General features: G+C 51.9%; 2 protein-coding genes and 1 long non-coding RNA gene across 3 annotated transcripts; 2 read left to right on the forward strand and 1 right to left on the reverse strand.

The window, feature by feature from the left end:
• The first annotated feature begins 791 nt into the window (after positions 1–791).
• On the forward strand, positions 792–4,135 carry LOC119564980 (peptidoglycan-recognition protein SB1). Its single transcript, XM_037888735.2, has 4 exons — positions 792–1,173; positions 1,696–1,906; positions 2,610–2,728; positions 3,062–4,135. The coding sequence occupies exons 1-4, from the start codon at positions 1,149–1,151 to the stop codon at positions 3,238–3,240; spliced, it is 534 nt and encodes a 177-aa protein (XP_037744663.1). The 5' UTR covers positions 792–1,148; the 3' UTR covers positions 3,241–4,135.
• Positions 2,016–10,604, reverse strand: LOC122463692 (glutaminyl-peptide cyclotransferase-like protein). Its single transcript, XM_043534874.1, has 5 exons — positions 10,522–10,604; positions 9,945–10,077; positions 7,190–7,328; positions 6,288–6,404; positions 2,016–5,488 (listed from the first exon to the last, which is right to left on the reverse strand). The coding sequence occupies exons 1-5, from the start codon at positions 10,602–10,604 to the stop codon at positions 5,343–5,345; spliced, it is 618 nt and encodes a 205-aa protein (XP_043390809.1). The 3' UTR covers positions 2,016–5,342.
• A 1,402-nt stretch (positions 10,605–12,006) lies between these two features.
• Positions 12,007–15,747, forward strand: LOC119564982. Its single transcript, XR_005223724.2, has 4 exons — positions 12,007–12,173; positions 12,659–12,724; positions 14,460–14,582; positions 15,082–15,747. It is a non-coding gene; the product is annotated as an uncharacterized LOC119564982 (long non-coding RNA).
• The last annotated feature ends 8,523 nt before the right edge of the window (positions 15,748–24,270 follow it).

Raw genomic sequence — 24,270 nt, forward strand, 5'->3', positions numbered from 1 at the left:
ATAAATAACATAGTGATGGTAAAAGTTTATGCTTAAGCAGCAGATGTGTGATTGTGTGCTGGGAAGTCTATGATATTTACCAGACACAAATTTTGCAGGCCACAGACTGATCCCCGTGATGTCTTTTGCCACGGCTTGCATACAGCTTGGACTACTTATAGGTAACTTAGTTCCAGCTTATCTCTTCCTCTTTCCCAATGCAAGGCTGTATGCAAGCCGTGGCAAAAGACATCACGGGGATCAGTCTGTCGTTTACGTCAACGGCTGCAAAATTTGGTTCAGCAGACTTGGTAATGGATCTGCCTTTCTGTTTGAGCGCTGTACTAATAACTAATAAATACTGGCCGGGGCTTGGGTCCTTGAGGTCTCTTTAAGTAGGAAGTAAGATCGAAGCTGAATTGGTAATAAATCTGCTTCCCTGGGGGATCCTCCAACCCAAGTTTACCGGCTGGAACCGGACCGGGCAGGGTCACAACCTCTGAGTCGGGAGTAAAGACCTAGCCGTGTGTGGAGACTCTGGCTGGGACGGTCTAGGGGCCTACAGGGGAGGGGGAAAGTTTGAAGAAGAGATGTAAGACTAGATCCAGCAAAACGTTAACTCCATCAAGAGGAAAATGCGGGCGAAGAATGGCCGAAATAGTAAAGGAGGGCTTGGATTGTTTGTAAAGAAATGTGCTGTTATGCATGGAGGTTGTGGGGCCGCACAGCGTCCGGCCGGCCTGTGGGATCACACGTGTGCGCTGCTTGTCTCTGAGGCTGACCAGAGAGTGGAGGGGAAAGCGTGACCCGGGGCGGCAGCTCAGCATCGGGCGCGCGAGGCTTTTAATCAGCAGCTTAAGGAAGTGACAGAAAATGCTCAGAAAGGGAAGCCGCAGAATGGGGAAGTCAACGGGCGGCTGGCGAGCGCCGCAAGGAAAGGGGAAGGCGGGCGAGGGGAAGGAGCTGAGGAGACGGTGCAGACGTGGGGTTGTCAGAAACGGGCGGAGGACGGTGGAAGTGCTCATCGGCCAGCACAGGAGCAATTGGCTGCGGTGACACTGGGAGCACCGGGGAAGCCGGCTGAGTGCAAGGAGGACCCGGAGGATGTGATGGAGCACGACAAGCCTCATCGTTAATAATGCAGCTGAGCCGTGTCGGAAGTTAAGAAAATGAACTGCGTGCTGGAAGGAAAAGGTTTGGGGGCACCCCGAGTAAGGAGGGGCGTGGGAGAGATCGGCCCAGGGGCTCTAGAGAGAACTGGGGTAGGAGGCTGCCAGCCGACCGGGCGGGTTTGTGAAGGCCGGGTGCTGGCGTGATGGCAGAATGCTTCTTAAATGCAACGTCAAAACGTGACATTGTGACAGGCCATAGCAGAAATGCCAGGCAGAGGAGAAACCTGTCCAGGCACTAAGTCAATGGGTTCCCCAAGGGTGCCGGACAGCACTTGGTTCCACCCATTTCTGTAGGGGGAAATGGGCCAGAGACGGCAGTTCCCTCCCAGACCCTGCACAAAGCTGGTTGGACGAAGTGTGGGTATTTCCGGAGTTCATTGTATTACAAATGCAAATGGGTCTGGAGTCTGGGGGGATGGGACGTGATTCCTCTGGGGGAGACGTGACTCCAGCAAACCCTGGGAAGGGTCAGGACCATCACAGGACACTTGTAAAACGACCGAACAGCCAAGGCGGGGATGCAAATTCCCACCTCTGCCCCCAGCCTTTCGAAGCGACGCCCTGGGGAGCGAGACACTGGCTGCGAATGACCTGTTCCCAGATCGAGGGACCAGCCTGCGGCACTCACAGATTCCCAGGGGTCATGTTCGCAGCAGAAGCTGTGCTGAGCTTGGAAGCACTGAAAAGCCCGTGGGTGGGTTTGACGGGCTGCACCCCGGCCGGAGCCCTGGCTGGAGTCAGGGGAGGGATCCCTGGTAAGCCCAGTAGCAGGCGGGTGGGTTCGCTGATTGGTTTAACATGTGTTCTCGGCAGTGCTGTCACCGTAAGCACCGAGGATTGTACCCCCACCGGGGCTGTAATGTGTTAACTAGCCTGGTACAGTTACACTCCTACAGCATTTGTGTGTGGGGCTGGAGCCGTGGCAATGGGGTGGGGTGGGGGCCAGCAAAGGCCTCTGTGACACCGCCCCATGCCGGCGTTATTGACACGTTTCCCTGCAGCCGGCCTGACGCCCCGCAACGAAAACCTGGCCAGAGATTTTGCTCCGTGAAATGTTTTGAGATGGTGATGTCGGGAGATGGAAACCCAGCTGGGAATTTCCAGCAGGGCAGCGGCTCCCAGTGCTGTTCTCCTGCCCCACATCTGGGCCCGCTACAGCCCTCACTCCACCCCCAGCTCTGTCCAGGTGGGGCCCTTGGTGCCTTCCAGAAGGGGCGTTACACACAGCGCCACCTAATGGCCAAACAGTGCAATACAGGTTAGGGCCCCTCCATTCCAGTCCTTTTCCTCAGTGGGTCTTTAGCTCCATGGCAGAGGATTGAGCTTCTAGCTCTGATGGTCCCAGGTTCAAACCCGGGCCGGGCCAGCCACGACCCTGGGGGAGCTGCCAAGAGCGATGGGGAGGGGAGGGTGCGGCCGACATGCCTGTGCAGGTCTCACACTGCGCTCTGCCTGCAGCTTCCTGATCGGCGAAGATGACAGAGTCTACGAGGGCAGAGGTTGGAGCACCATGGGGGCCCATGCCAAGAACTGGAAAAATAAGTCACTGGGAATCAGCTTCCTGGGCAGCTTCTCCAGTACGTGGTTCCCGTCTGTACGGATTTCCCTGCTAGGCCCCCAGGGGAACTAGGAAGTTCACAGCTGCTCTTGGTTCCACCACGGTGGGGCACTGGGCTGGGGCACAGGGTCAGGAAAGGGAGGGGGAGGGGGAGCGTGGCGAAGCAAATGTGTGTGTGGAGGCGGGGAGACGCATTACCAAACACAATGGTGGGGGGGGAGACACTGACATGGCCAATCAAGAACGTGGCTAGAGAGTGTTTATTTACTCAGGCCACATTCACATCCCCTGAGCAGCAGAGAGGGGCCAGGGGCGTGTGTGAAAGTAACAGGGGGCTGCTGGTGTCCTGCAGAAACAGCCCCTGACAACACCACCCTGACCGTTGCCAAGAGCCTGATCCAATGTGCTGTCTCCGGGGGCTTCCTGAGTGAAAGCTACACCCTGAAGGGGCATCGCGACGTGAAGTCAACCCAATGCCCTGGGGACGCCCTCTACGAGGCCATAAGCCAGTGGCCTGAGTTCGAAGCCTGAGTCCCTGCAGCCTCGGGGCAGCCCCTGCACCCATCGCTGACCCCGCCCACAGCTTCTGCCTGCTCGAGCAGCACCTCTGCCGCCCAGCAGGGGGCAGCCTCCCGCTTCTCGCCCACCTGCTTCCTCCTAGGGCCCGGAGAGCAGGGCTCTGAGAGTTGGGGTTACGCTCCCGTCTCCCCTGGGCTCTGCTGCCCCCCCGCCCCGGGGCTCAGATTTCTAATGGCACCTGGGAGCCACCTGCCTCCCCCAGGCTGCTTCCTTTGGCAGATGCCAGGCCTAGCCCCTCGCTCCCGCCCGCAATGGGCATGTCAGCTTAGCCCGGGTCCACACACAGCCAGGCCCAGGGTCTTACAGCGTCCAGGGGGGTGGGGCCAAGCCTCAGCCGAGCTCTGTGGCGATGGCCCTGCCAATCCCTGGGCAGCTCAGGAAACGTCGCCTCCATTCCCGTGTGAAACGTCTGAGCAATTATCAATTCCAGAGTCAAATCCGCCTCTGCCCCCAGCCCCCCTGAGATCTGCAGCGAAGGTTTCATCTGGAATCCCCCAGAAATCGGTCGCTATTTAACCCCCCCACAAAGGGAACCCAAGTGTCCCCGAGCCCTGACACTCGGCTCTGCCTGGCCCCCGCAGGGTCTGGCTATCAAAGCTTTCAGCCCTCGACCCTTTCGCCCCGACAATCCATTCCCGTGAGCCTCTCTCACCGAGGGGGGCAAAGTGTTTGGATCTTCACACAGCAGGTGCCTGGGAAGTACCCGTCGGGTGGGTCACAGAGTCCCACAAAGGGGTTTTTAATTCAAGTGCAATTTGCCTTTAACCCAGCGCCCCTGCGGCTTAGCGCTTGCTTTGCTTGGGAGCTACTGAGCAGTGAAAATAAACCAGCTTCTAGCACATGAAAAGTTGAAGCACCGGGAATCATTTCATCTCCTGTTAAACCATAACCACCACCACCCTGCCGCTGGGCTGGGCTGGGCGAGCTGAGAGGGTGTGATTATGGTCTGTCAGATTAGCACTAAGAGGCCCCCTTGGGCTAGGTGCTATACACACAGAACATGAGACAGACAGTCCCTGCCCTAAAGAGCTCACAGTCTAATTAGACAAAGGATGGGAGGGGAAACTGAGGCACAGGGAGGGGAAAAGGGTTTTACCCAAACTCACAGGGCCAGTTAGTGGCAGAGCGTGGAACAGATCCCATGGGTGCAGTCAAGTGCTCTGCCCACTAGGCTGTGCTGCCTCTCAATCCAGAGGGAGGAGGTGGAGCGAAACCAAGGGGGCGCTGGTTCCGCATGGGTCACACACAGTCAGGCCCGGCAGCCCTGAGCTGAAGGAAGGGGAGGGGAGCTGGGGTTTGCGCCTGCTGATGGGAGCTGGGGCTGCGGCTGGAGACTGGCAGGAGGGGCCGGAGCGGAGGGAACAGCCATGCCAGGAGCAGTGTCCCAGCCCCACAGTGCCCAGGGCTGCCCAGCATGTGGGAAGGGGGCAGCAGCACTGACGGGCAGCTCTTTGTTACGAGAGTCGCTGTGGAGCAGCCCCCGAGCGAGGCTGGGAGCCCAGCACCTCAGGGCTGGACGGGCCCCGTAAACAGGAGCAACCCCTGGTGGGCTGGCAGCTGGAGGCCACACTGCAGAGAGTGCAGGTCTGGCCCCCCCGCAGCCCCCGGTGTCCTGCCCCTGGCACAGTCCAGGTTCAGCCTAGTTATTCCTGCTTCTGAGCCGTGGACCCCGGGGGACACGACCAGCTGGGATCCAGGCCCCCCGCTGGGAAGAGGCTAGTCCAGGCCCCGGCGGCTGGAGCTCTGGAGGGCATGTAAAGCCCAGGAAGGCCCAACCTCAAGGGGCTCAAGCAAGCGGTTTCACTTCTGGGCTGGCCACAGACCTGCTGCAGCCCCGGAACAGACTCAGCACAATCTCCCTTCCCATCCTCCCAGCATTGTAACACCTCCCCAAGCCCCTGCGGGGCTGCCACAGCCCGGGCCCCAAAAGCCACCTTGCCTGGTCCCTAGGGTGTTTTGGCCGCTGGCCCCATGGAGCTCGGCCCAGGAAGGGTAAAGGATCCTGTCAGGCCCAGGGAGGGGTTGGTCCCTTCACCAGGGGAGGCTCTGGGTAGTCACAGCCACAGGTACTTGGCCAGGAAGGCAGCCAGGATCTTGCAGAGGTTCTCCACGGTCTGGGGGTGCAGGTTCTGCTCCGTGTCCTCCATCGTGTGCCAGACCCACGGGAAGGGGGTGGCGATGAGGTGCAGCACCGGCACTCCTACGGCCAGATAGATACATGGATAGTCAGCAGGGATCCAACCCAGGATCTGCATCACTGCAAGCACCAGCCTCTACTGCTGGAGCTACAAGAGTAATTCCACTATTGTCAGCAGTAGTAGACTATTATCCCCATGTGGCCCAGCCACTAGCAGGCGACGTGCGACATTCTAAATGCGCACACTGTCTCAGTAGATGGAGCCAGGCCCTCAGGCACGACCTGACCTTACATCTAGGAGCCATGTGCTCCCCTGACCTAGCAACGAGCAGCTGGCCAGGTGCATTATGGGAACCAGATTGGCCAGAGACATCAAGTGAGTCAGGGCCAAGTGGCTAGATAGCAATGATGTGTTTATAAAGTCTTTCACCCCCAAGGATCCCAGAGCCTAAGTTCAAAATGCAGCCACCTCTGGGGTGAAGCGTGCCAGGCAGGCAAACATCATCTATAAAGCATGTTACCCCTGTAAATAACACCTAGCTCTTGCATAGCCCTTGTCCTCAGGGGATCCCAAAGCACTTTACAAAGGGGGTCAGAATGATTCCCCCCACTTCACAGATGGGGAAACTGAGGAAGACAGCGGCAAAGTCACCCAGCAGGGCAGTGGCAAAGCCAGGATCTGAACCCAGGTCTCAGTCCCTTGCTCCACTCATGAGGCCAGGCTTGTGTGGGAGCCTGGGGGAGTCTCACCACACTTTGTCTGCACACATTCTGCCCTGGCTCCCCTGGGGAGGCCTCCCCAGCTGTCTATCCCACACTGCTCTGCGCCTGGACGCCCGGTAGCAAGGGGCAGGACAGGTACCTTTGCGAAGGAAGGGGACGTGGTCCTCTTCGACAGGCCCATAGGCAGGCTCCCACTGGAAGTACGTCTGCTCCCAGGGGTGGGACTGCAGCAGGCCCACCCAGTGCAGACGCTTCTCTGGGCGACACAGAGAAGAGAGTGAGGAATGGGCTGGTTCCTGGGACCTGCCAGGCTGGGGGCGTGGCAGGACGAGCCCCACAGGGGGCCACTCCTGGCCGCTCACACCAGAGCTCCCTGAGGACACGGAGACGCTGCTGGGGAGGGAGGGGGGATTTCAAACCTGACAAGTCGTGTTTGAGGGAAATAAAGTGTTGGTGAAAGATGCCAGGTCAACAGCCCTGGGGACTGAATCCCCAACTCCCAGCTCTGTCCCACAGCTGGGGATAGAACCCAGGAGTCCTGGTTCCCAGCCCCCCTGCTCTAACCACTAGACCCCACTCCCCTCCCAGAGCTGGGGCTAGAACCCAGGCACCTTTATTCATTGTCAGACAGATGCAGGACCATCAGGACTTGGGGGGAGGGGGAGGGAGGAAGTAGCTGTCCCACTACAGGTGCCTGGGGGGGCAAGCCCCCTCCCACCCCTGGAAGAAAGGAAGGTTTGCTATCGATGCCAACGAGCCGGTCGAACCAGGAGGCGGTGAAGGGGAAGTGGTTCTGGATGGTCGGGTGGTAGGCCCCCAGCAGGTCCAGCAAGATAAACAGGCTCTGCAAGGAGGCAACGAGGGGTTAAATCTGTAGGGGCCCAGTCACCCCAGGAGGATCTGAGGTAGGGATTGGTACAAGATCCAGTGCAGACAGATTGAGCCCCCCGCCTACCCCGGACAGGCACCCCCACCATCTCCCTTCAGCCTGAAAGATCCCCCAGGCAGAACTCCCCAGAGGGGCAGGCGGGCGGCTCTCACCATAGCCTGGAGCTGGCTGGTGCCCGGCTGGTGCTGAGCCTTGGCCATGGACAGCCCCGTACAGGGAATCCCTCTCACTCCACTCCCCGAAGGCCTCCTTGCTGTCCACGAACAGCAGCTGCAGCGTCACCTCAGAGCCCTGGGGAGAGACACGGGGCTCGCTCAACACCTGGCACTGCTGGACAGGTGAGGGGACTGCACCCAGGACAGCAGCAGAGCTCGGGATAGAACCCAGGAGTCCTGGCTCCCAGCTCCCCTGCTCTAACCACTAGACCCCATTCCCCTCCCAGAGCCAGAGATAGAACCCAGGAGTCCTGGCTCCCATCCCCCCCGGTTTTACACACTAGACTCCATTCCTTTCCCCAAGACAAGAGTAGAACCCCCAACCTGGGAAGCTCTCACCTGCTCCTTGGCCTTCAGCAGCTTCGCGTCCAAGGCCGTGGCCAGTTCCAGCAGGATGGCACAGGGCATGGCTGAGTCGGTGGCCCCCAGGAAGGTGCGGCCCTGTCTTTCCCAAGCTGCCACCCCACCGGGCTTGAAACATCACCAGCTCCATCCAGCCCAGGGACCACATGGACAGGTACCGGGGCTGGGATGGGGACTCTGTGGAATCTCAGATTAAAGGAGCACCTTTAGATTTGGGATGGAGGGGCTAGCTGCAGAGCAGGGAGGTCTTTCCTAAATTCCCCAGGCTTACCCTGATCTGAGGCTGTACAGAGGAGGCTCCCCAGCCAGCAGCTGCCTTATCAGAACTGTGTTCATTAGATAGATAGATACATAGATAGATTAGATAGATTCAGGGTAATGTATCAGAATCTGGCCCTCACCCCATTGCACTCAGCGGGTTTCTCTCGTTTTACCCTGGGGGAGATGAGATCAGAACCCAAGACCGCCAGTTCCAAGAACTCCACAGACCTGTGTTGGCACTGGATTTATTACCAAGGGGACATTAGACAAGGAGAGGCACCAGAATACCCCTCTGTGGGACAGAATGACAGACTGAGGGGCAGGGTTTGTGTCTCCCGCTTTGAAGTCCTGTGTCTTTGTGCATGCAGAGCTCTATGCAAAACCCACCATCTCTGTGAGCCCCAGGGCGGATGATGGCCCTGGGAGGAGCTGTGACCATCCTCTGAAAGAGTTGGTGCCAGGGCATAAGGGTTGTTCTGTACAAAGGAGGAGATTAAACTCCTCTGCAATACATATGTAACCCTTCTTCCAGTTCCAGCTCTGGCTTCAATATATAGGGGTTCCTCTCAAAATTACAACACAACACTGGCTTGAGCTCCCACCCAGAAATCTGGGAAAACTAAACACCAGCCCTGGGTGTTTCTAAGAAGCAATACTTCCTGTCTTGCAAGCACTGAGTCTGTGTGCGACAAAAGGAATATTTTATTAAGGGGAGAAGGAAGAATGGCATTAATTTGAGAAAACATGACAACAATGACTCAGACGTATGCAAACAACAAGTAAATCCCTGGCCCCAGGTGGAGCAGTGGCTTTGCCTCAGTTTCCCCCTTTCTGAAAGACCAGCGGACAAATGTCCCGTTAACACACCACTCCCCTTTCTGTCCATGACACCGCACTCTTAGTTTGCTGTCCACCATAAGTGAAGTCCTAGGGTCTAAGGGTGCCGTTAGGTGCATTCAGCTCCAGCCTTAGGGGAGGAATGCAGGAAAATCAAATGATGCCTCTGCCCACTCCGGTCACTGCCCACTCTGCCACTGCACACTGCTGTCACCTTCTGAAGTTTCTGCACTGGTCCAGCCCCAAGTGTTCTCAGCTCTTAGGTTATGGCTACATTGCAAAAAATACCAGCAGCCACAAATCTCAAAGCCCAGGTCTACAGACTGGGGCTCTCATTATGGTACAAAAAATAGCCATGTAGTTGTTCCTACTGGGACTGGAGCCCAGGTTTCGGAGCCTGAGTAGGAATGTCTACACAGCCATTGTTAGGGCCGAAGCACAAGCCTGAGTCTGTAGACAAACCCTCAGTGATTTCACTGGGTAGTGCAGAGCTCCAGCTGCTGCTGCCGTTTCTGCACTGTCTGGACAGCAATTCTGTCCAACAATAACGAAGGCTCAGCCCTTAATCTAGCTTCTCTCAGACCAAATCATCACTGAGCAAAACCAAAATCCCTGTTGATCACTATCAAGTGTTTCTCAAAACACCAGAGGAAAAGAATCACAATTTTCCAAAACCCTAGAAGGAGGGATCACACCACCACACTGACGGAGCGAATTAGGTTCATCTTAAGGTGACCACAGCTCTTAGGGAATATTACATACAGTGCTGCTGGCCTCTAGTCACACTGTGTATTGTGGGCCTAGCATAGTCATGGATTAGAAACACAGACACGTGCGCACAGTGACTGATTCTGCACTGCAGAGAGAAAAAACGTAACCCCATATAACTGCAAATTCAACATAAGCAACTGCTTAGGTGTAACCCTTCTGCCGGGGGGAGTCAGCAGCAACCAGGGCTGGGTTCCTTTTGACAACACAACATAGAACCAGCTCGAGTCCCCACCCAGTAATCTGAAAAAAATTACACCCCCCACTTGGTACCTCTAAGAGCCAGTACTTCTCCTCTCACAAGCACTAAGTACATGTATAGAAGAGAAAACTTTGAATAAAAGGGGAAAGGAACCTGGCATTACTTGGGAAAACACCACAAGCATGATTTGAAAACATCTGACCATGAATAAAACACCCACCCCAGAGTACATTGGCAGCATCCGTTTCCTCAGTCTCTCACCTTGCAGTGTGACAGTCCGACAAACAAATGTCCCTTTAACACGCCAGTCCTCTCTCCCTCCACCGCACCCCACTCACAGTTGTCCTTGGTCAGTGAAAACCCAGTGTTTGGAGGTGTGTTTGCGTGAGTTAACCTCCCACCCCGGGGGGAGCGGGGGGGGCAGCACTGAGCAGTGATTCAGCAGCCGTCGCTGTGCCGCTGTTCACTCTGCATCGCTGTCTGCCTTTGTTCACTCCATAGCCGGCCACTCCACCATCATTGACTGCACCGCCAGCCACCCCCCAGTGTTCCCTCTGCCACTCTCCGGCGCTCTGCCATCAGTCACCCTGCCACGGCCCTCTCCACTGCAACCTCTGGCATGTTTTGAAGTTCCACCACTTAACTCAGCTCTCAGCAATTCCAATGCTCAGTGATTCCAGCAGTTAGCGAGGCAACCTCGTTCACCAGAGACACTGTCGCTATCAGTGATGTCAGCTCGAGTGATCCAAACCAAGAGACTCTCAACTGGGCCTTAAGAAGCTCTGTTATTAAACAGTGCAGAGTCAAATGGCACGTAAAGCCAGATGGGCACAAATACCCTCTCACATCTCCACTGGCCTTTGGCACCCCTACCTCCTGCTTATTGAATGCAGTTAACTTGAGAGTGACCCCCTCATTCATGGCATACCAAGGCCAGTTCTGCTCCCTTTGATTCACAAAAGGATAACCACACTTTATTACCTCTGCCTCCTCAATAACAAAGTGATTTGCAATCCAACACCAGACAAAAGTGATCATTTGGGCAAAGCAGCCCCATCATGTTGCTCACCTAGGCAGAGTGGGTGTGTCTATTCAAACATGGTCAGTTCCTGATGTCTTCTCCCCAGCTCATCACTAGGTGTTGGGAAAGCTCATTCAGAGCCTGCTTACATAAGAACCTATAACTGCAATTTCACATAAACAGATTGAACACTCTGCGCAATGCGTTCAAATGCATCACACATCCAATGAGGCTAACAACATTTCCTTATCCCTGGATCCAAGGGGATGCCTAGCTAGGCATGAGATAATATGATGGGTGACTTGTCCAATGAAGGGGGAGCAATAGCTGTTGATTTGGCAGAGGCAGGGGGGAACCCTTCCCCCAGGGGGAGCTGCAGAGCTTCCCAGGAGGATGCTCCTTCTCTGGGGACACACACAGAAGTCAGGCCCCGGTGACTACAGCATCGGCACTGCACCCTCCCTGCAGATTACAGTGACCATAAATCCTGAGCTGTGGGGGGAGAGTCCCAATTGCTGAGTCATTGTTTCCACCTTGTCACTCCCCCTGGGTGCCCATTTCACCCCCTGCCCCAACAGACTCTCATTGTACTCACACAGGTAGAAACTACTCCAGTGGGCTTGAAACATCATCGACTCCAGCCAGCCCGGGGACCCCACACACAGGTAAAGTGGGGCCTCAATGGCGACTTTGTGGAATCACAGACTAATGGGGTACCTTATAGATTTGGGAGGGAGAGGGAGGATCCCTGCCCCTGGGAGTGCCGCAGAGCAGGGAGGCCTTTCATAGGGCGATGTTTTCCTTGGCTGCTCCTGATCTGGGGATGCATAGAGGAGTCGGGACTTAGGGGCTGCCCAGCCAGCTCCTACCTTGTCAGAGTTGCATTCATTAATAGATCAATAGGTAGGTAGGTAGGTAGGTAGAGAGATAGATAGATATGGGGCAATGGATCAGAACCCATCTCTGACCCCACTGCAGTCACGAGGTAACTCCAGATTTATACCGGCAGAACTGAGATCAGAATCCAGCCCAGATACTTCCAAGAACTCCACAGACCTGTGCTGTTGCTGGGTTTATAATGCAGGGAACATTAGACAAGGGGAGGCAGCTGAATGCCCTAGGGCTGGGCACAGAGAGATCAAATGACAGACCCATAGAAGTCCTGTGTCTTTGTGCATGCAGCGTTCTATCCCAAACCCTCCATCTCTGTGAGCCCCAGGGAGGTAATGGCCATGGGGTGCACCGTGACCATCCAGCGTGAGTGTAGGTACCAGGGCTGAGGGTTGTTCTGTACAAAGGAGGAGACCACGCCACGCTGCATCACATGGAAAGTCCTGCAGACATGACTGCGTTTCCCATCCACAGTGTTATACAGGATGACAGCAGGAGCTACACCTGACGTTATGGCAGCACATCACAAGCCTTCATCTGGTCAGATCCCAGTGACCCTGCGGAGCTGGTGGTGAGAGGTGAGGGGCCTGGTTTGGAGTCCCCGCTCTCAGCCCTGTACCCAGCCCAGCCTTCACAGAGTCTATGCCCCAAGGAGATGCTCACAGCCAGGATCTGCCTTGGGCCTTACAGAGGGGATGCCCAGTGTGGGATCAGGAAATCAGTGGATTTGTCATGCAGCCGGGGGAAGCTGCAGCAGCAGCTGTTGATGTAAGGCAGAGGGAAGGGGGAACCCTGCCCCCAGGGCAAGCTGCAGAACAGTGAGGCCTTTCCCAGGGGGATGCTCCCTATCAGAGTATGCCCAGAGAAGTCAGGGCCAGCAGCTGCAGAACCAGTCCCTTCCCCAGCTGATCAAATCCACTAACCCCCTGGAGGTTAGAGTGACCATAAAGGCTGAGTCGAGGGGGGAGGGGCCCAATTGCTGAGTCGCTTTTTCTACCTCTTAGCTCCCCCTGATTGCCCATTTCATCCCCTGCCCTGACAGGCTCTCATTCTAAACCTACAGGTGGAAACAACCTCACTGGGCTTGAAACATCACCATATCCAATCAGCCCAGGGACCACACGGACAGGTACCTGAGTGGGGAAATCATGCCTCAGGAATCTACTACAATGCTTTGAAGGGGTCCACAAGCATGTGGACAAGGGTGATCCAGTGGGTATAGTGTAATTAGATTTTGAGAAAGCCTTTCACAAGTTCCCTCACCAAAGGCTTTTAAGCAAAGTAAGTTCTCATGGGATAAGAGGGAAGGTCCTTTCCTGGATCAGTAACTGGTTAAGAGATAGGAAACAAAGGGTAGGAATAAATGGTCAATTATCAGAATGGAGAGAGTAAATAGTGGTGTCTCCCAGGGATGTGTACTGGGACCAATATTATTCAACATATTCATCAATGATTTGGGAAAAGGGGTAAACAGTGAGGTGGCAAAATTTGAAGATGACACAAAACTACTCAAGATAGTTAAGTCCCAAGCGGACCATTAAGAGTTACAAAGGGATCTCACAAAACTGGGTGTCTGGGCAACAAAATGGCAGATGAAATTCCATGTTGAGAAATGCAAAGTAATGCTCATTGGAAACATAATCCAAACTATACATATAAAATGGTGGGGTCAAAATTAACTGTTATCATTCAGGAAAGAGATCGTAGAGTCATTGTGGATAGTTCTTTGAAAATATCCACTCAATGTGCAGCGGCAGTCAAAAATGTGAACAGAATTTAGGGAATCATTAAGAAAGGGATAGATAATAAGACAGAAAATATCATATTGCCCCTCTATAAATCCATGGTATGCCCACATCTTGAATACTGTGTGCAGATGTCGTTGCCCCATATCAAAAAAGATATGCTGGAATTGGAAAAGGTACAGAAAAGGGCAACAAATATGATTGGGGGGCATGGAACAGTTCCATATGAGGGAAGATTAATAAGACAGGGACTTTTCAGCTTGGAAAAGAGACAACTAACGGGGTGGGGGGGCGGGGTGGTAGAGGTCTGTAAAATCATGACTGGTGTGGAGAAAGTAAATAAGGCAGTGTTATTTACTCCTTCTCATAACACAAGAACCAGGGGTCACCAAATGAAATTAGTAGACAGCGGGTTTAAAACAAACGAAAGGAAGTACTTCTTCACACAACACACAGTCAACCTGTGGAACTCTTTGCCAGACGATGTTGTGAAGGCCAAGACTATAACAGGGTTCCAAAAAAAACCCCAGATAAATTGATGGAGGATAGGTCCATCCATGGCTATTAGCCAAGATGGGCAGGAATGGTGTCCCTAGCCTCTGTTTGCCAGAAGCTGGGAATGGGTGACATGGGATGGGTCACTTGTTGATTACCTGTTCTGTTCATTCCTTCTGGGGCACCTGGCATTGGCCACTGTCCGAAGACAGGTTACTGGGCTAGATGGACCTTTGGTCTTACACAGTATGGCCACTCTTATGTTCTTATGGGATGGGGACTCTGTGGAATCACAGATTAAAGGGGCAACTCTAGATCTGAGGGAGGCGGAGGCGGGATCCCTGACCCCAGGGTTAGCTGCAGAGCAGAGAGGTCTTTCAGGTCTGTTCCTGTTCTGGGGGCGCACAGAGGAGTTGGGGCTCACAGGCTGCCCAGCTGGCCTCTTCCATCTATCCTTCATTAAATAGCTAGGTGGGTAGCTAGATCCAGGGGTAATGGATCAGAATCCGGCCCTCAACCCATTGTTGTCAGAGGGTGACTCTGGATTAACCCTGGAGGAGCTGAGTTCAGAATCCAGCCCTGATACTTCCAAGAACTCCACAGACCTGTGCTGTCCTTTCACAGCCCTCAGGAGGCCCCTGGATTTCACCTGGGGCAACATCCTCCGTCTGGGTCTGGTCTCCGGGGTTCTGCTGGCCCTGGTGCTGATCATGGCCGAGGCTGGTTACTGCTGGAAGGAGACTCCAGGTGACATGACCCCCCTCTCTTATCCCTTCCCCCACCCCAGGACAAGGCCCCCCAAGTCTGCCAAGCCCCTCTGAACATGGGGGTACCTCATCTGCACATAACCCTTGGGCAGCTGGCCCAGCTCCTGTACCACCTGTCAGTGGGGGGAGGAGTCAGACCAGGGTGTCCCCTGCACACACTGAGGCTGCTATGAAGGGTGTGTGATGTCCAGACATGCCCCTTCCCACTGTGAGCTGGAGCCACCCCAATGCCTGGCCCTACCCCACTCTGAGTGCCCCAGGTGGGTAGGTCTGTGGTGGCGGGTGGGGGGGTGGGGGGCAGTGCACACAGACACTAGGTCTCTTTCTGGCCAGCAGCTCCCACCTCTCCAGCCCCTGGAAACTACCCACCCTGGGCAGCTGTCTTGTGCTCCCCTCCCCTCAATCCCATCCCAGTCAGGGGGCTTGGGCCTGTGGGGTGACACTGGCCCCTCTAACCCGCCGTCTCTCTGTGCTTACAGGGGAGCCTGGATCCAGCCATGCAGAGATGAAGATCTCCTTAGGGGAAGAGCCCTATCTGCTTGGAGGGCTCCACAGGGCAGAAAAGCCACTCTCCCTTCCTCCAGGAAATCCCTGCTTCAGGGAATCTCACATTTATTCCATGGTGCTCCCAACTCAACAGCTGGACCCTTGGGAGCAAACTCTCGACCCCCAGCACCGAGCACACCAGCCCCTGTGTCACCAGCTAAGGGAGCACCTGCCAGGGCCCCAGGGGATGGGGAAGCAGGGCCGTAGCAGAGCCCCGTGCAGGGAAGGTGCTGCCTATGTCTGTGGGAAGCCCAGGGTGGGGTGTGGGGGGCTGGGCGCTGTATAGGGCCCCCTCAATAAATAACCCCTTCCCTGCCAGATTCCCTGCTCCTCCTGCTCCCTGCTGGGGATATGACCTGAGAAGATGAGGGAAGGCCGTTAGTGCTTCCTTAGCCAGAGCATTTGCTTCCCGACCTCAGGGGATGAGCCGGATCCCTGAGTATGCCCCGGAGCCAATGTCAGACTAGGGGGGTGGAGCAGAGCGAGATTCCCTGATCATAAGAATGGCCATACTGGGTCTGTTCAGCCCAGTGTCCTGTCTGCTGGGGGGAGCATGGGGCAGGGGATCTGGGTGCAGGGAGAAGGGGACAGGAGACACCTCGGGGACATGTTAATACCGGGGCCATTTCTCCCCAGACTCAGGAATCGCTCTGATACCAGAAAAAAGAAAAGGAGTACTTGTGGCACCTTAGAGACTAACCAATTTATTTAAGCATAAGCATCCGATGAAGTGAGCTGTAGCTCACGAAAGCTTATGCTCAAATAAATTGGTTAGTCTCTAAGGTGCCACAAGTACTCCTTTTCTTTTTGTGAATACAGACTAACACGGCTGTTACTCTGAAACCTGAGGGGAGCTGAGATCAGAATCTAGCCCTGTTGCCTTTGCAGGCGATGGGTGACTCTGGCTTGAGCCCGGGCAACCTGATCAGGGTGCAGGATATCGTTTCCATTTTGGAGTGAAGGTTCAGGTCTCAGCTCCTCTTTTCCCTGACTCAGCTCCCCATTATTAATACAAACGTTCCCCCAGCCCTCTGGCCCCTTTGGTACTCAGCACCCAGCCTCTCACGCTGCCTGAACAGCCAACTCACCCTTGTCTCCGATCCTGCCCCACTGACACGAGTGCTGGCCTCAGACCCTCGCCCAAGCTGGCACTCATGGAGAAAAAGGGCAGTGAGCTCACACCACATGATGGGACAGCGAGGGACCCCTCAGTGCTGCTCCAAATACCCCAGTCCCCAGCTCCACGGAGCCTGATGCCCCAGGAGCTCAAATGAGGAACTGAGCAGGGGGCTGCAGGCACAGGGAGCCTGTGATGCTCAGTGAGAGCAAACCAAGGTCCCTGCCACTCCCAACAAACCACATCCCCATAAACTGCTGCCCACGTCTCTGCGCTGCACAGGGGACACCCAGGGGAACTGGGGGGATGAGCTGTGTTAATTCCACCAATCTGACCAGACCAGAATCTGGGTGCAAGCTGTTACCCCCAACTCTGCTGGATCTGGGACTGTAGGGGTCTGGTGGTCAGAGCATGTGTTACGCTGCCAGACCAGGGATGGTTTTAAAAATGGAATTTTATTAAACTTAATGTCCAACTCCCCAAACAAACAAACAACTCTCCCGCTGGGTCCCCCGGAGAACAACAGAAACCCTCCTGGGGGTGCAGCTTGCATCCCCACAGTTCCTCTTTAGCCTCGCTAGCAGATCTCCAAACCCTTAAAGGGACAGGGCACAGCCTTAGAGATACAGGATGCAGGTATGTAGAACCCTGACATTCCCGTATCAGTGCTACACTCCTCCTGTGGAAATATAATATCCCCCAAATATTCCCATTAACAAAATATAAAACATTCCGTCCAGCCATTTGGCTTATTAGCAGACACCTACGACTTCCACAAGCTCGTGCTTTCGGTCTCAGATGAGCTTTTGTCTTGCTCCTTTTTCATCAGATCTGGAAACTTTTGCATCTCTCTTTGGTTTAATTCACATTAAGCAGGAAATGTCTGTGTCAAGGGTTGTTCCATTGCCCAACCAAATCGCCAGTTCTGAACAGTTTAAATCCCCAGAGATCCTCAGATCTTATGAAATACCAGCTCCCACATGGTAAGTGGTATAACCATGTAACACAAAGTCATTAGACATAAAAAACATCTACTCAAGAAACATAAAACTAACTATGTAGCGCTATCGACCCCTTTTGTAGAGCAATATCCAAACCAGAAGCCAATGTCTCTTCACTTACAATAATCTTGGAGAGAATGCAGGATAAGATACAGGAATAGGTACTAGGTACAGCATGTAAACACAAGGATAAACCCATGGTGCATGCACCAGTAGCTGGAATTAGACACTGATGAGTAGGTTCATAGGTCAGTGTCTGGGGGGCTCTTCCCTCTCTAGTCAGAGGACCTCATGTGACAATGGGTTGTTCTCGAGATCTGTCCTCTTGTGCACTGATGGTTTCCGGGTCCATGGTCACATTTTGCCATTCATGTCTTTCATTGGCTGATGTGAATGTCACATCAGACTAGTCATCTGTCTTCAAGTTTACAAGATCAACAACACCCCCATTTCCCAGCCATGGAAGGAATGTTTCTGCCTCTGAATTCAGAGTCACCATGCCATGGGTACCATGTTGTTTGTCTTCGCTCTCACGATCAGAATCACTGGAGTCCAAATTCTGTCCTTAGAGAGGCTTGGTCTACACTACAGCCTACTTCAGTATCACTTACATCACTCAGAGGGTGTGGATTAATCCACACCCTCTGAGTGACATAGTTATACCGACCTTAACCCCCTGTGTAGACAGTGCTCTCCCGCCAACATAGCTACTGCCTCTCGCAGGGGTGGACTTATTATGCTGACAGGAGAGCGCTCTCCCATCAGCATAGAGCATCTTCACCAGATGCGCTACAGTGGAGCAGCTGCATCGGTGCATCTGTGCCGCTGTAGCGCTTCTAGCAGAGACTCGCCCTTAGATTTCCAGTTTTGCTTATTTCCCTTGATCTCTGTATCTTCTGCAGTGGTGCTGTGCAGCACAGTGTCATATCCAAGGGCAAGAAAACCCAGAGAAGCAAAAACTTGTGGTGACAAACTCTATCACCTCCTTCTCCACCTTCTGCCTTTACTCTGTGAACTCTCCCCTTTCCTTTCAGGTTCTAACATGAATTTTATCTTCCCAATAGGATGTTAGTTTGCCTGGTCCCCTTCCTGACAAGTACTCCTGTCCACTGGCCAGAGGGCAGCACCATACACTTTCTGACCATAATGATTCTTACCACGAATAGCAGAGTTTTGAGAACATATTGAGGCCAGTTCATAAACGTCTTTCAATTGCTGTTTCTGTGTCTCAGCATATTCTTTATGGTTCCTAGGTGCAGAGTCAGAGTTCATAGGTAGACCAAATGCAATGACAATAGACAAGTGTGATTATCTTCAAGATAATAAATAGAAGGGTGGGAACTCGTAGCATCATTTTGTGTACAGTTATAGGCATAGATGGTCTTATGGTCTTATTAAGGGAGTCCTTCCAGTCTGATTTTTGTTCTTCTGGCAAGGTTATCAATGTAGCCAGCAGAATTTGATTCAGCCTTTCCACTTGCCCATTGCCCTGTGGGTGGTATGGGGTTATGGGAGAAGTTTAAATCTTACTGTAGTACTCTAGCCTTTGGAGAAAAAAAAACTATTTTCAAACTCTGCTCCTTATTGATGATGGATTCTTTTGGGGAAATCAAATCTTAAAACAAACTAATTGAAGATCTTGTCTGTCACTGTCTTTCCTGAGTTTTTGGTGGTAGGGTAGACTTTGACAAACCAAGTAAAGTGATCCACCGAGGCTCAGATGTATTCCTATCTTTCTTTGCTTCTTCCTAGATGGAAGAAGCCTATGGATACAAGTACAAATGCTTCTGTTGTAACTAAGTAAGTAAGGTGCCACCAGACTCCTGGTTGTTTTTGTGGATACAGACTAACACGGCTACCCCCTGGTACTTGTTGTAACTATGGTAGTTAGATGAAATCTGGTACGCTGGTGAGGTTTCTTTTGCTTGGTGCACATACAAACTCTAGTGACACAATGTTCGATGTACAACATCCTCCTGTGTTCTCTTGGTTATTCGGTTTGTGCCCCAAAAACTTATACTGAAGCATTTTAGCAATAGCTGGATCTTTCTTCTGAGTTGCCAAAATGTCTTCTCCTGGAATAAGTTTTATGGTGGATGTAATGCCCATGAAGGAGACTTCTACTGTCAAAGGATTGGTAGTAATAACTACTAACCTGGACACCTTGCCATCAGTTTGTATATCCAAGGAGTTTGACTGCTTTAACAACACCTGTGTTCTCGTCTCTTCTGTGCATCCTGTCACTATCAAGGGGAATTCCTGATAAAGCATTAGATTTCCCTAGATGATATTTAACTACAGTAGAACCTCAGAGTTACGAACACCTTGGGAAAGGCAGTTGTTCGTAACTCTGAAATGTTTGTAACACTGAACAAAATGTTATGGTTGTTCTTTCAAAAGTTTACAACTGAGCATTGACTTAATATAGCTTTGAAACTTTACCATGCAGAAGAAAAATCCTGCTTTCCCTTTATTTTTTTAGCAGTTTATGTTTAATACACTACTGTACTGTATTTGTTTTTTCTCTCTCTGTTGCTGCTGCCTGATTGTGTACTTTAGGTTCCAAATAAGGTGCATGGTTGGCTGGTTAGTTCATAACTCTGATGTTCATAACTCAGGTTTTCTACTGTATGAAGTTAAAGTCAGCTAATTCTGCAACCCACCGGTGCACTATGGGGTTCAGCCTGGCAGTGGTGGAGATGTAGGTTAGCACATTATTATCTCTGTTAACTGTGAAGGATTGTGCATCGCAGATTTAGTCTACTAAATAAATAAATGATCAGTTTTCGGAGTGGAGAGAGGTAAATAGCAAGGTCCCCAGGGATCTGTACTGGGACCGGTGCTGTCCAACATATTCATCAATGATCTGGGAAAGGGGGTACACAATTTTGGCAGGCTCAGCTTAGTTTTTCACTCCAGCTAGCTCCTGAAGCTCAATCCTGGGCAAACTGCCCTGATGACAGTTTCCATTCTCTCTGTCTCAGTGGTCCCCTTGGGAACACCATTTGCAATTTGATCAGCCAAACTGCTTTGGTTTAGCCTGTCCTTTTGCAGGGAGTTCCTAAACTGTCCTGTTATTTTAAAGTCTTTCTTTAACACTAGTTTTCTTTTCTGGGATGGGATTGACAGATCTTTTGCTCCTCTTTTGCTGTAGCAATGGCTTGTAAAATCTTCTCTCTTAATGCCAGCAATGTACGACAATCCCTGATTTTCCAGCGGGTTTGGCTCTTCACTATTGAAATGAATTCTTATATATTTGGGTAAGGTCAAAGAGCTTTTGGCTGCAGTTTCACTGTGATGTGTCCCAGAAATGCCCAGGGAGTCACAGACTTCTCTTAAATGCTCATCCTTTAGCTGGTATCAGAGTCCTCCTACCTCCACTACTGGTCTTTTAACTCTCTCCCAGCCATAGCGCTTGCAACCAATGAAATCTTCCCTGGCAGCTTTCTCTGGAGCAGTCTGCAGCAGTTTGGTGGGTTCATCTCTTGGAGAGGTCAGATCATTGCAATTCAGCCTCTCCTGTCTGGGCTCACCAAATCTTACACTCCCGGAGCAGGGGCAGTTTGAATAGTGGAGTCTTATTAAACTTAGTATCCACAGAACAAACAAGAGCTTCAAGCCTTTTCTGGTTCCCTTGGGAGTGCTACACTGCAGCTGAATTGAGCCGAGGCGAACGTATGGCTCCTCTCAGAGAGTGCACTAAAGACACGAAGTGATGGGGCTTGTTTCCCTTCTGGGGAGCTGCATTCACTCAGCTGGGGGGGAGGGATAGCTCAGTAGTTTGAGCATTGGTCTGCTAAACCCAGGATTGTGAGTTCAATCCTTGAGGGAGCCATTTAGGGATCTGGGGCAAAAACTGGGGATTGGCCCTGCTTTGAGCAGGGGGTTGGACTAGATGACCTCCTGAGGTCCCTTCCAACCCTGATATTCTATGATGCTAGAACAGGCCAGCAGGGGAGCATCTCCTCTTGTGCAGGGAGTCATCTCAGGAGAAGCACAAGGAACAGAACAGCCTTTGGACTGTACACATCTGTCCTAGACTACACAACACCTCTTCTCTCCTCCTCGCTTCATCTTCAGTGAGCAGTATTTTCCTGCACGCCGTCTGCTCTGACCCCTTCTGTTGATACACAAAAAGTGTTCATGGGAACATTGCTGGCGCCAGCACTGCCAGGGCACTAGCGCGTGTGCACACTTAATCACCTTTGCCAGCGCTGGGCGTTTCCACAGCAACAGGCTGCATCGGCAAGAGGTGTGTGGCTCCGGGGTCGTCATCCCAGCATCCCTCATGCCGCCATCAGGCACGTTGTCTTGTGTGGGCTTTTTGCAGTGCATTGTGGGATACGAGCACCCCTCTCAGGGAATTTTAGCGTTTAGGGTGCGGGACAGATATGGCAATGTCCTGGCACATCCTGGGCGAACCTACCTGAATTAAGTGTAAGTCACTTTGGAGTCCATTGTATTAAAAATGCAAAGTTTCTGTATTATTGGGGGTTGTACAAAATTTCTCTAGGGGGGAGGCGTGGCCAGTGTAAACCTCCAGAAGCATTATGAGCTTCAAAGGACTATTTCAAACAACTCGCCAGACAAACAAAGTTACATGGGGTTCTGGGGAAATACCTGGGGGAGGCAAATGCACGTTACTAGGCATGGCAGGGTGTAGAGGATTCATGCATGAGTCCCCACTGACAAAAAAAACAACCACTTTGTTGGGAGCTGTTCTTCGTTTGGTCACTGTAAGAGTTGCTTTGGCAGGAAGGGGCAGAAGAGGAATGGAGGAAGGACCCAATAGCCATCACAGCCAAAACATGGAGTAAAAACAAAGGACAGATTTGTACCCACACATTCAGAACACACGAGATTACCAGTCCATTGCTTTAATGACTTGGCTAACTCATCATGCGAAAGGACCCCATTGCCACCAGCTGTCCTTTGATCAGCCAAAGTCAGGAATAGAAGACATAGCCGTTAAAGCCTGCGGTGGTGCAGAGATATCTAGTAGGAGTCCTTGTGATAAATGAAGGTGGGGGGAGCTCCTTTTTACGGACACCCAGCCAGCCAGTTAGCTATAAAGTCCCTCTTGGTGGCTGTTCTCTGCTTGCTTTACCTGTAAAGGCTTAAAAAGTCCCCCAGGTAAAGGAAAGGGAGTGGGCACCTGACCAAAAGAGCCAATGGGAAGGCTAGAACTTTTTAAAATGGGGAAAAAACGTCTGATGTTGTTCTCCAGGAAAGAGGGGGACGGGGAGCAGTTATGCTATGAGAAGCTTTAAGCCAGATATGATCATAGAGCATCAGATCATACCTAGAACAACTTATTTGGAACCCCCAGATGTGTAAGTAGATCAGGAATGTTTAGAAAGACACAATTAGGTTTATTTCTGTTTATTTCTTATGGCTAGTGGACTCCTCTGTGCTAACCCCAGGTGCTTTTGTTTGCTTGTAACCTTGAAGCTGAACCCCCAAGAAAGCTATTTTGGGTGCTTAATTTTTGGAATTGCTCTTTTAAAATCTAGCAAAAGCCTAAGTTCCAGATGTATTTTCTTTCTTTTTGTTTCTAATAAAATTTACCTTTTTTAAGAACAGGATTGCGTTTTTGGTGTCCTAAGAGGTTTGTGCATGTTGTTTAATTAGCTGGGGGCAACAACTAATTTCCTTTGTTTTCTTTCTCAACTCTTCTCCGGAGTGGGTGGGGGTGAAAGGGCTTGAGGGTACCCCACAGGAAGGAATTCACAAGTGCGCCTTCCTGGGCTCTCAAAGGGGTTCTGCACTTGGGTGGTGGCAGCATCTATCCATCCAAGGTCAGAGAGAAGCTGTAACCTTGGGAGTTTAATACAAGCCTGGAGTGGCCAGTATTAATTTTTTGAATCCTAGCGGGCCCCCACCTTGTGCCAGAGTGGGGAATCAGCCTTGACAGTCCCAGTCTTTCAAGCAGGATTCAAGTTCCGCTTAGTACAAGCCATGCTATGGCATCCGTTTTGTTGGAAGTTTTTCTTCTGCTGTTTATTGTAAGAGTTGCTTTGGCAGGAAGGACCAGAAGAGCAATGGAGGAATAACCCGGCCATGGCCAAGATAAGGAGCAAAGGCCAATGACCACAGGGGGGGTTCGAATGCAGCCATACAGAGCACAACGGATTAGCAGTCCATCGCCTTAACCAGTCAGCCAGGCCATCAGTTAAAAGGGCTCTGGTGTCACCAGCTGTCCTTTGATCTGCTGAAGACAGTGCTGAAGCCTGTAATCATGCTAGTGTTGGGGAAGCCTCCTGCAAGATTCCCATTCTCGAGAGGTGGTTGTGAGTCCTGGCGGGTGAAAGACATGCTACGGCAATTGCTCCCTAGCTGCTGCCACCAGAACAAGGAGGAAAGGCCAAAGATAAATGTGGTGTTTGAAATCACATGGGCAGATCACAATGGAAGTGCTGGGACATCAGTTGGGGTGTGTGTGTGGCTGAGTCACATGACTGACCCCATAACATGTGCTGTGTCTGTTTCTGGAGGATGCCCCAGGGTGGCTCCTGCAGGTCCCAGCCCTGGGTTATAAACAGGCTTCGTAGAACTCAAGTTTTCATTTTTTTTCTTTATAATTTTGACAATGTCAATGTTGATTTTTAAGGGTTTTTAAATTTTTGTTATCAGTTTAAATGTCCACTATTGGTTAAAATCATGGGTTTTCAGCAATGTTTTTATATTTATTGATTTATATTTCACAGTGGAGGGAATTAAAGGGGGGGTCAGACAATAATTATTTAATGGCAGTAGATGTTGAGATGCAAAAAGTTAAAGCTTTATAACACAAATTGGACATAATCACATTAAGACACAAATTAAGACACAAATTGGCATAATCACATATCAAAATATACAGTAAATATCCCAAAATCAACCTCTAACAATGTCTCGAGCAGCATTTCTCTTACTTTGCTTATCTGCAAATGTATGATTGTTATCGATGGAACTATTTTCTTGTGGGTTTGTGTGCATGCAGGGAACCTGATGTTTACTGATAT

The sequence above is a fragment of the Chelonia mydas genome, chromosome 23 (assembly GCF_015237465.2).
Source record: "Chelonia mydas isolate rCheMyd1 chromosome 23, rCheMyd1.pri.v2, whole genome shotgun sequence".
Taxonomy (NCBI): Eukaryota; Metazoa; Chordata; order Testudines; family Cheloniidae; genus Chelonia; species Chelonia mydas.

Bases quoted from the DNA above. Each gene is read 5' to 3' on its own strand.
- LOC119564980 (XM_037888735.2), top strand. From the start codon at position 1,149: ATGAACTGCGTGCTGGAAGGAAAAG. The intron at 1,174-1,695 runs GTTTGGGGGCAC...CTCTGCCCCCAG, and splicing joins CTGCGTGCTGGAAGGAAAAG to CCTTTCGAAGCGACGCCCTG. The intron at 1,907-2,609 runs GTAAGCCCAGTA...CTCTGCCTGCAG, and splicing joins AGTCAGGGGAGGGATCCCTG to CTTCCTGATCGGCGAAGATG.
- LOC122463692 (XM_043534874.1), bottom strand. From the start codon at position 10,604: ATGAATGAGGGGGTCACTCTCAAGTTAACTGCATTCAATAAGCAGGAG. The intron at 7,329-9,944 runs GTGAGAGACTGA...GTCTCTCCCCAG, and splicing joins TCGGACTGTCACACTGCAAG to GGCTCTGAGGTGACGCTGCA. The intron at 5,489-6,287 runs GTACCTGTCCTG...ATCTGGCCGTAG, and splicing joins CGTCCCCTTCCTTCGCAAAG to GAGTGCCGGTGCTGCACCTC.